The 11,620-nt window shown below is 41.2% G+C and overlaps 1 protein-coding gene across 2 annotated transcripts; it reads right to left on the reverse strand.

Moving 5' to 3' along the window:
• Positions 1-2,876: 2,876 nt before the first annotated feature.
• On the reverse strand, positions 2,877-10,210 carry btc (betacellulin, epidermal growth factor family member). 2 transcript variants are annotated; one of them, XM_053854663.1, is made up of 6 exons: positions 10,100-10,210; positions 9,738-9,784; positions 9,214-9,321; positions 5,601-5,622; positions 5,389-5,532; positions 2,877-4,499 (listed from the first exon to the last, which is right to left on the reverse strand). In XM_053854663.1, the coding sequence occupies exons 1-6, from the start codon at positions 10,141-10,143 to the stop codon at positions 4,361-4,363; spliced, it is 504 nt and encodes a 167-aa protein (XP_053710638.1). In that variant the 5' UTR covers positions 10,144-10,210; the 3' UTR covers positions 2,877-4,360. The 2 variants fall into 2 exon arrangements, with proteins under 2 accessions (XP_053710638.1, XP_053710636.1); XM_053854661.1 differs by having other exon boundaries at positions 5,601-5,724; positions 10,100-10,208.
• Between the last annotated feature and the right edge of the window lie 1,410 nt (positions 10,211-11,620).

Raw genomic sequence — 11,620 nt, forward strand, 5'->3', positions numbered from 1 at the left:
TAGGAAATTCAATTAAACCCTGTGAGCACAGGCCAAAATGTCCTCACAAAAAGGTGACTTGTCAAGACTTGCTGCTCTGAAGTATGGAAAAGCATGTCTTCTCACTGTAAGCGGCCAACCTTTATAAACATTGGGCGGTTGAGATCCAGTGCATAAGACAGTCCAAAGAGGAGGTGGACTGCATTTGGAAGGTTATCCGTCATCATCAATGTCATCGTCTCCCTCGATGACATTGTCTGACAAGGATGGACTGAGAAACATCCCAATGCCTACACCAGGGGTGGCCAAACAGTCAAAGGCTAAAAGCCACATTGTTTTACTGTGTTGCTGAAAACAGCCACATGCTACAAACATGTCAGGTTGTGAGGCTCACCTGAGCAGCTGGTCATGTGACTTAGCGGCAGTATAGCGGCTAAAGCACATCACAAGGTTGCTGGTTTGCGTCCGGCGTATGTCTCTTGTGCATGTATTTTTAAAAGTCATACATTTTACTGTGATGCTCCTGGGAATACCAAGCGGCATAGATAGAAATGTGTGCGCCATTTATCTACGCTGCTGACAGGAGCGTCTCATCTTCACTCCACTGATTTCAACAGACTTCACCACCATCAACAACGAATCATAGGTGAAACACATGCCATACCTTTAGTTTAGGGAATGACAAAGTCATGTCAGTCGTGTTGATCGTGGATCTGATGACACTCCAAGTCTGAGGACCGCCACTCGCATCGCCATTGAACGTGCTCCAAGTCGGCGGTGGGAGGGGGCATAGATGTGCGGCGAGGTTTATTGTTTGTGTTTCAAAGTGAAACTCAAGTCAAAGTATAGCTGTGACTTTTTCCTGTTATTTCCTGTATAAACCATCATCTCAATAGCAACTTGACCAAAACTGCAGCCAGTTCGTCGACTCATTTGGTGAAGATCTGCATGAAACTGGGGAAAGAGTCGCATGTGGAGTCCTGGTTAAGGTCAGCCACTTATTTTGGGTGGTTAAGTTAAGAGTGAGAGGGTGAGGGAAGCATTATGGCAATGAGAGGCCCCCCAAAAAATATTAAAATAAACGTGTGTGTGGCAGTATTAAAAGGACTTTTCAGCAAGTGACTCAGGGCAACTCAAACAAGTTATTCAAACCAACACTGAAGCATAGTCTCGGTAGCTAATGTAACCTGACTTGAATGTTCTGAGCATGACATAGCAGGATGCAAGGTGGAAGCATCAGAGCACTGGAGGAAATGGACTTAGAACAGCTATCTACCATAGTGGACACCATTGACTGCCAAGGTGGTATCAAGAGAGAGGACGATGAAAAGTGGTCCGTCCAGAGAGCTGCCCAGATATGACAAATAAAACAGCTGATGCAATCATAGCTCGAACTACACACTCCATGTTGTTGCCATAAATTTCCTTATATTTAAATAAAATGCTGAAGTCAAAGCAAATGTGTTGCTAAGAGGTTACCCCTCACTCAAGATCAGCGGCAATACTGTGGGGAGGGTCTTCTCCAACAAGCCACTCAGGAGTCCTCATCTCAGATGACCTACGGTGGATCCTGCATCTTCAGTGAGTCACCAAAAAGCCATGAAAGATGCTCTTCTTTCCTCTGCAGCTGCGGAAATTCAGCGTGTCACCCACCATGTCTTTGCTTGTGGTTTCTTGTCATACACTCTGTGAAGTGGGATTGATAATGGCAGTGCAGCTGGATGCAACAGAGACTGAGCAAGTTGCAGCATCATTTGTTGAGATGAGCATGAAACCCAGGATTGAACTGAACAAAAAGCTAATCCTGACACAGCTGGTTCATGTTCTTCATTCATGGAGTGTAATCCTACTCACCGTCACCTGCTCTTCCTGGTGTATTCACCACGCTCACCAGAGCTTTGTTGGTGGCCTTTGAAAATGTCAGTATGCATCAGGTCCTATGGATTTTAATGATATCCATATGGCTTGGAGCTCACATACACAAAACATTTGGGCTGAGAGGAGGAATGGGAAAGAGCTATGGTTGGATTGCCTGCACCAGTGACTAGCTGAAGGGACTGAAAAATCATCATCAGGTACTCTACTCAGATGGAGCTATGAGTCATAATGTCATATCCATCAGTAGAGAGCACTGCAGTGGATACCGAGATAGTTCATCCACACATGTGATCAAGAGGTGTGCAACAGGATTTAATAACGTGACTCAAGCTTAGCTTATATATATATTTGTCTTGCAAAAAAAAAAGCATTTCGAAAGATCTTGCAATTTTTGTCATTTAAAATCTTTCAATAAATTGTCTATAAAATAAAATATTTAATGAAATAACATAAATTATGGCATAATTTGACTTAGCTATCATATATATATATATATATATATATATATATATATATATATATATATACACACATACACACACATATACACATATATGTCATATATCATGATTTATTTACTTTAAATAACTATTTCCATTGTTATTGCAGTTTTGAGTTTCCAGATAAATCCTTAGCATTCTTTGACTAATCTTGCTTCATAAAAAAAAAATTCTCTCTTCACATTTATTTTGTTGTGCATTTAGACCACAAACCACAAAGCAAACTTTGGCAGACGTCACGTTAGCCGTTAGCTCTGTTAGCTCTGCGGTGCAGACAGTCTTTGGCGTTGCGGGTCCGACAAGGATCCCTCCCTCCATGGTTCTGTGGTGAAAGTGTGTGGTCAAGTTAGAGGCGCATCAGGTTTAAAAACAGCTGGAAGTTGCGCACATGAGCGGCTTCTTGGCTGTGAGTGTGTGGGAAGAGGAGCGCCGCGCACCACAGCAGCGCTGCTTTGACTGACGGACAGATCAGCGCATCAACACACTGTAGCTCTACAGTAGAGTGGAGAGAAAGAATGTCAGTGAATCCATCACCTCACCTTGGTTGATCCTCAACACGTAATTGTCATGATTTCATGTCATCATATCGTCCACCTCTATCTCCGGACACATGAGGTGAAACTGGATCAGCGTGTCTTTGAGCCTTGGGAGGAAACCAGAGAAACCCACGGGCACAGGCAGAGAACATGCAATGGCCATGCAGAAAGGCCACTGGTCCGAGCTGGGAATCAAACCTGCAACCAACACACCATTCAAAATTGGCCTGATGAGAGTGATTCAGATTTCTGGGGACGACTTGAAGTTGTTGGAAGTAAACCTGGGTAAAATTCACTTCAATATTTTTGCTTGGCCAAGGCTCTGAGTTAGAGCTTTGGATGAATTGGTTGAAATTTGGGATTATCAGCTGTGACTCCTGCCAGTCACTAAGATGCTGAGGTTCTTTCTGGGAGTGAGCAGGATGGATAGGATCAGGAAGCAGTAGATCAGAGGGACAGCACATGTGCTCAGGTGTTAGATGGAGATGGTTTGGACATGTACAGAGGAGAGAGAGCCAGTACATTGGTAGATGAAGATGTTGAGGTTGGAACTGCCAGGCAGAAGGTGGAGAGGAAGGAGATTGATGGAGGTGGTGAAGGAGGACATGAGGTTTGTAGGTTTGAGAGAAGAGGAAGCAGAGGACAGGGTGAGATGGAGGAAGATGATCCACTGCTGCCAGACCTGAAGGGAGAAGCCGAAAGAGAAAGAAGAAGAAGAAGATGCCTGTCACACACTCAATCCGTAATACTGTACCACGCCATGCACAAAATTGTAAGCTCACTAGTTTTGGTTTCAACAAGAATCTATTCAGTGCACTCAGCGATCCATAAACATATAGGATGTACGTGAAACATGCTTGGGCTTTAATCTGTTTATTTGGGTGGTGAGATCAGGCTTAACCCGCATCCATCTATATTAAGATTCACACTCAATGTTTGGTCTGTACAGTGGAAGACTTTTTCTCCAGGCGAGCTGTCCAACGCAGCTGCCATGGCTGCTTCTTTCACTTGTGGCTGCACATCTCCAAATATACAAACCACCTGTTCTCAAGGGCAAACTCTCCTTTTTCGCTGCAAACAAACCCTCAATCAGGCGCTTGTCTTGCTGACGCAGATGAGCAACAACATATTTATTGTCCCTGCATGATGGTTAAAGTATCTCTGCATCTGAGAAATAAATGTGTAAATAAAAAAAAGGAGAGGAAAAGGGCGCTGTGTGGAGTCCTGCTCATGCTTCACGCCCTCTGTACGACAAACACCAACCCAAAGGTCGGCTGTTGGTTTGTATCCCATGCAGCTCCTGAACTTAAAGGGTGCAGTGCTACTGTCCGGCTACGGCGTAGAATCCACCTTCATTGTTCCAGCTTGGTGCAGAAAGTGTTGCATCAAAGAGTGACAGACAGCTGCTTCTCTCACTTGAAGGACTGCGTTCTTCATGTCTGAACAATCCAGACGCACAAACAGTCTTCACACAGAGTTGGTGTGAGTCGGTTCTGCAGACTCAGCGATTGAGTGTGTTGCATTGGTGTCCATCATATGAAGCTTTTCTGTGCCGTTCCTCGTTCCTTCTCGCTGCCTTCGCATCCCACGACGTCTGGACCTGCGACTGAGATGGTTGTTAGATTTAGTGTCAGGGACCTCTGAGTGCTTTTGACCACGCTGCAAACGATGTAACATCGATTGTTTTTTTTGTTGTTGTTGTACATCACAAAAGCAAATAAGAATGTTAGAGGCACCTGAAAGAAAACTATAATGCATATTATGAAACACAAAAAAACTCTTTTGGAAGTCATTGACAGAAACTAAAACATCTGTCCAAGAAGTTCACAAAAAGTTCTCATTATTTTCTCCCATCTTTCAACCTTTCAGATCTAAATCAAATTCTCGCTGCCATAAAAGCTTGACATTTCTACACTCACCATATAACGTCTTCTGTCAGACAGTACGATTGTGAAGGACATAGATAGAAGAATAAATAAATAAATATATATATATGTATATATATATATATATATATATATATATATATATATTCTTCTATCGTATATATCTTCATCGCAGCAGAGTACATCCATTAAAATGAATGAAAAGTGGAGAGCCTTTTATCCTTTCCTTGAGATAAGATGTGAGTTACATGCTGTTTGAGGAGAGATGTTAGAAACATGTTACAGTGAGATGTGGTTAAATCCAAAGACCAAAATTTTTATTCTTTTGTCTGTTTGTTTTCCTTGTCCTGTTTTCCGCCCAGACACATCTGCATGTTTAATAAATGTTTTCTTGTTTTATAGAATCAGCTTTCAAAACAAGATGGAAAAAAAATAATAATAATAATAAATCCATAAAATAAAAACCTGGAACACCAGCAAAATCTGTTCATTTTTCTCTGAAAACTGAAATCTATTTGTCTATTGTTCCATTGACAGAAAGACAAACGACCACACGCTGTTCTCTCCTCTCCCAGGTAAATCGAATGTGGCTTCAGCACATGAACTTACTGTGCATGGATGCAGATGAAAACAATGAAGAGGATGAGGACCACAAGTCCTGCAATGGCGCAGTAGGTGATGATCTGCTTTTTATCTGTCAACCATGCGGGGATGAGATATTCACATCTGGCCCCATCGTACCCATCATGGCACCTGAGACAACGCAAGAAACGTTGATCAGCTAGAAGTGAGCAGATTGTTCTGATGTGTAAGCTTGTCACCTGCAAGATGGCGTCTTCTGTTCTGTAACGTAACGACAATCTCCGTGAATGCAGTAATACTGCAGTTCCTTTGGACATTCAGAGAAGTGGCCGCTCCACGGCGTCTCTGTCGTGGCTGTAGTGACTGCCGTGAAAAGACCCTATTAGTTCCCAGCTTTTGGCCCCTAACAAGAAAAACACCATTTTGCTGTTGAGCATCAGCTGCTTCTGTTCTCCTGATTTTTATGATCAGAACTATGCTTTTTGTGATTGGCTTGATAATTCAGAATGGTGATCTCTCAGAGACCTGGAGAAGAGCAGATGCCCCTTCACATACAACAGAAATGAACATGGTGGTTGATGCAGACATTCATTCGGTAAGGCATATTGAAACTATTATAGTATTAATAAAGGTAAAAATATGGTACAAACCACAGGGCAAATCTGCGACTGTTTGACCTGCCATTAAATTGGTCTGGTGTGATTGACTCCACGTGCGGAATGTTTCGATCAGGTTTTTAAAAACATTTGCAAGAACCAGTGAATCTTGAAATGAAGGATTTGGTGGTACGTCTGCCATACTTTTGCAAATAAATATCTGCAAAAGATGATGTTTGTCATCAGGTGCAACGTATATGTCGGCTCCACTTCCGGGTATGAGAAAGAACGTATCATGATAGGCTGGTATGTCCTGACATGAGGATGGCAAGTCCGACATCAAGGCACATTTTTCACTGAAAGCAAAAACCTGAACATGACAGCCAATCACAATGTGGAAAAGATGTGGAAAAGAGGAACAACCTGATGACAAACATCATCTTTTGTGGACAAAAATGTTTTATGTGTGATGCCGTTAGTGACGCCATCATCCGACGGCATGTAAGATACATGGTCCACATTTGGTACCGACACATGTCAAGACAATAGACACATTTATAGTCAACATGACTGCATGACTTACATGTAAGCAAATGTTCATTTTAAGAGCAAAGTAAAACCAGACTTATTTCAGCGCAAAATACATGGACGTCAAAGCCGTGTACAGAAGTTCAGTACATTTTCCAGTAAAGTAGAATACTCGCTACATCATCAGTGTTTACAAAGTGAACATGTCTATATCACACAGATTATTTTAAATCAGAACTCTTTTGGCTTTGGGACTGTTAATTGTCACAATTTCAAACAGCAGTTTAATTTTGTCTTTGCTCTCAGTTGTATTAAAAATATTCTACGTACAAGCCGAATGGGGCCATCATTATTTTGTACAGATTTTGCTCTAAATCAAAGAAAGGGAATAACATAACATTCATAACAAGGCAGTAGTTTAGTCAACGCATCTTTCAACTGTTCTGTACTTTTGTCCAATCACATCATTGATTTCAACAAAACACAGAGTTGTGGCGAAATTCAATGGCCTTCTGTTATCTTTACATGGAGATTATGCCACACAGATTTAGGCCACGGTCCTTCAGTCTGACATATTTTGGTCGGTGATAAACAATGGTGTCTACTTATGCTGCTGTGTGTTTCTTCCGTTTCTGTTATTCTGTGCTTCACGATGCTCTTCGGAAAGCTTCCATTCTACTGCAGCGGCTTGTAGGGTCATGTTAAGGTCGAAGACTTCACTGATTCGATCCCTAAACCTCTCAACATATTGATAGATTTGACATATTTTATCATTATTCTCACCTAAGGAGGTGATGACTGGAGGTGACTGCTGTGCGGGGCGTTGTTTTGATGGACGTAGAATTTGATCTCGACATTTACAATCTCTGAATGTAGCTTAATTTTCTCATGTGACATAGCTGTGACATTCACCCACCTCAGTGGAAGTTCTGGAACGGTCATGTTTATAAATAGACTGCAACATGAGCCTCAGCGGTGAGCCCTGACAAATTCCTCCAAGCGCGGAGTCATTGAACTTTCATTTATCACGGTGAAGACACTCCTTCATGAAACCAAATAAACTCTGTGCAGCTACAACTCCCATACCTGGGCATGCCCTCTTCACCTACATGCTCACAGACAAGGGACTCCACCCCGCGGCTGCTGCTCTTCAACTATCACGCCTGACCTCCCGACCGCAAGTTACACGCTGTCTTCCACCACCAAAGGCCACCGCTATCTTTACTACACACTCCTGCCCGGTTACCTGCCGACTGACGTTCAGGTGACATCAATGGGCGCACTTCAACCGGACACAAGTTTGTGTGCTTTATCTTCACAAGAATCTGGTCGTCAAGCACAAGGTCATCATAAACGCTTGCCTGGTTCTTAGCGTCCGTGGAGCACTCTTTATCAGCAGTTGCACAGGTTTTTCCAAAGTGTTTTGACTGAGATGGGTTTTCCTGCCCTTCTGCAGACTCTCATGTGCCCTCCATCAACTGGCGAATCAATAAGGTCAGCAGGGAAGCTCTTCGTATCTTGAGCACAACCACTTCTTCACTTATCTGTCCTTCCCAGGGCACTGTTTTTTCTCCTAGTTTGATCATTAAAATTAATTAAAAACCTGCTTGCAAAACTTGATTCTGAGTTTGGCTTCAACATTAGTACAGGGCAAATATAAATATAGGATTTTTTTCCACTGGCATGAACCTGAAAATAGAATGCTTTTCATGTTAAATATGACAACTCTAAAATATCTATCGTTTCATTTTACATCTGATGGACAGTCAATCTTTATCAGCGAATTAAGGAAAACTAGCTAACATTGACTTTGTCTTGGGAAAGATAGACCTTTTTCTGTACTTGGTTATTAGCATCGTAGCTTAGCAGTGTATTGTTTGTAAGACTGACAAGATCTTGTCAAAAGTATCTGGTGGGTGGCTGCACAGGTACTTGTACTCCCTGCCAGCTATTTGTTTGCATTAGACTGCTTCGACTGGTTATGCGCTGACAAGCTTCTAGTTTCATGGCAAATGGGGCAAACACAGTTGTACGTGTGTGGAAAAAAATACTATAAATTGCATTCATTTTGCTTCATTTTTTTTATTGTTTTAGACATTTTATGAAAGTCCCACCAAGTAGCCACAAACACAGTACACATTATGACCAACACTCCGGGCTGTATTGTAGATGATGGGGTACTAGATGGCCCCCGTGCCTGTCTTTTTGGATAGGCCTGCGATGACCTAATTCATTTTTAAGTTGTTGGCTAACTAAACTGACATAAAGTCAAATATCTATTGTTACAGTAGCGTTAGGGTTATGGATGAACACAGGGCAGCCACAGCTGTTGTGGCTGAATCTAAATTGGCATTTTAAACAGATATTAAATGTGAATACCAAATAAATGTTTACCTGAATAAGAAGTTTATATCATAGCACACTATTTTCATACATGTTAGATGATATATTGTATTAAACTTCATGAAACCTGAAGTGACAAAATTGGATTTGATACCAATACATGAACTAATACATTAAAAAAAATCAGAAAATCTTATTTTGCTAATGTTTTTGGTACTTTTCTGCTGCCTGTATGAGTAAGTATTGGGTCAGTCAGTGAGACTTTTTTCTTTTTCTGAATTTTCAGAAAAAAAACCCCTTTATAATTTATATTCCAATTACTCAACAACATTACTCCTGTGACTACCTGTAGCCATTTACAAGAAACCGCTTGGCACAAATCTACCTGTACAGTTGTTTCCGTTGCTACGGTGATGGCAGAGGGACTCTGTGGGACTGGCAGGCTCCCTGGTGCCGTTCCAACTGGCCTGAGAGTATTTGCACAGAGCCAGGGCTGTGGTCAGAGACAAACAAAAGCTGATGCTCCACACATATATTAGCAAGCAATAAAGACACCCTCTGTGAATGAGGGGCCCTTGCAGTAAGATAGGAAAGAAGTCTCGTAAGTCGATCCTCTTTAATTAAAATGCTCAGCAAGACTGGGTTGAATTATTGATCAAATTCAGCTGTGTGTGTGTATAGTGACAAACGTGTCATGGAAGATTCCTGTTATGACAAGGAGCTGAAGAATTTACTGCTTTTTCTTTAATCATTTACCAACACACCCATTCAGTTATAAAGGCGTGAGATTTGTGAACCCGAAAGCATTTTTGTTGGGACAATTTTGGCACTGTATGAAGAGATAGCAGCATAAAAATAGTTTCATGCTTCTTCACAGGCACACAGCCAGGAAAGAGGATCACAACCTACCTGTTAGAAGTCCCACATAAAGTCTGTTGACGTTCTCCATGCCGTCTCTTTCAGTCACAACATGAGATATAAATCATGTCAGTGACCTTTGTAAGGTGAGGGGGCGTCCTGTGGAAGTTCTCCAGTGTCCATAGAAGTCATAGTTCCTCATTCAAGTAAGAAAAGTTAGGCCAGGGAAGTTTAAGACGAGTTAAAGTGAAGCAGCTCATGCAGTGGATCACCAGAGTGTGAGAATAGAAACGAAGGAAGGCGTGTGCACTGAAACCTAATCCCGCTCCCCGCCCCGCACCATTAAAGGGAATACAACTCCATTCAAGCCACTCAGGTTATTTCCACTCGGAAGAACAACTGCAGCTTCATACCTGCCGCCGTGGCGCTCATGGGAAGCACACAACAGGTGGAGCATTGTTTCTACAGTTTGATCTGGAGTTATTGCAACATGAAGAGTTTCTTTGATCAAAATTGAGACACGTCAGAGGAAAGGCGGAATTCAGGCGGCGATTCTAAACCGGATTTGTTAGTCTGCAGTCCTGTCAGCTGTGAACGAATGAGATGGAAGAAAGATCAAAGCCTATGTCTTTGAAACGGCTTTGTTCATCCTCACATAAGCATGTACACCATTTGGAGGTTGCACAGTGAAAAATGTCATGTAATCTCAAAATAGAAACACTGTACTTACTGCACTATTAGCTATGAGAAAGGTAAACATACCACGTTTATATTATATAAGATGTGTTTAGTTATATAGTGCAGGGCAACACAGTAGGATATAATAACATAATAGTGTAGGCACAATTTGGGTGGTGTATATATATATATATATGTATATATATATATACCTGTATATATGTAACATTATAAAGGATGGATTTGGTTCACGTCAGTTGAATTGTATTGGTTTAACATGACGTACACATTATTGTAGCACATTGTTATTCAGCTATTTAGTGGCAGACAGACATTTATTGTGTATTGCACAGCTTAGCATAGCATAGTATTGCATGTTAGTCAATATAATTATTACTAATTCAACATCATTGATCAGTTTGTTTCTGTACTTTAAACAAATGTATTTATTTACAATTTGTATAATCCCACATGAGATATTTGATGACATAACACAACACTGGTGCATTTTATTGAATAAGCCCGTGAGCTGTTTACATTGTTGGCACGACAGTGCATTTATTTATTCATTTACTGTGAAACTTAATGGCGTCTCTGACAGTGGAACGGCACCACTTTTTTTTTTTTTTTATCTTGAATCATATTATCAACATGTGACATCAGAGTACTGTCTAAATTTTACATTATTGGGCTGCATCGAAAGAGAAAAGTAAAGATGACCTTACAGTTAGAGTAGTCTATATTGTGTCCATAGAGATGTTTTTTGCTTATTTACCAGCAGGTGACATCGTTTCACGCTTCCTGAGGTTCATGTAGCAAAGAACTTATTCTTTATTTAAATGTCACAAATGTCCTGTACGTCCCGAAAGTATGAATCTATGGTCAGCTTTTGTGAAACGCTGCTTACGAAGCACAAAACACAAGACAAAAGACAGAACACTAATAGATGTAGAGATAAAAGAATGTACATCGTTTATGAATGCCATTTTAACTTCAAGCGTCGGATGATTTATCACATGCAGCGATGTTACTAAATTCATCTGGTTGCACATCATTATTAACTTCCGAGCGAGCACTAAATCAGAAAAACAGTGAGCAGTGATTGCTCAGCGGTAAATCCTCAACTGTAATGTATGCACAGTATGAAATGTTATTTCCCAGTGGATGATGGCATGGCACAGTTTGAAAATGAGTCAAAGGTTTTGAAGAAATAAATACCCAGCTCCTCCAAATGAACAAAAAGAGTACCGTAATTT

This window comes from Synchiropus splendidus, chromosome 1 (assembly GCF_027744825.2).
Source record: "Synchiropus splendidus isolate RoL2022-P1 chromosome 1, RoL_Sspl_1.0, whole genome shotgun sequence".
Lineage (NCBI taxonomy): Eukaryota > Metazoa > Chordata > Actinopteri > Syngnathiformes > Callionymidae > Synchiropus > Synchiropus splendidus.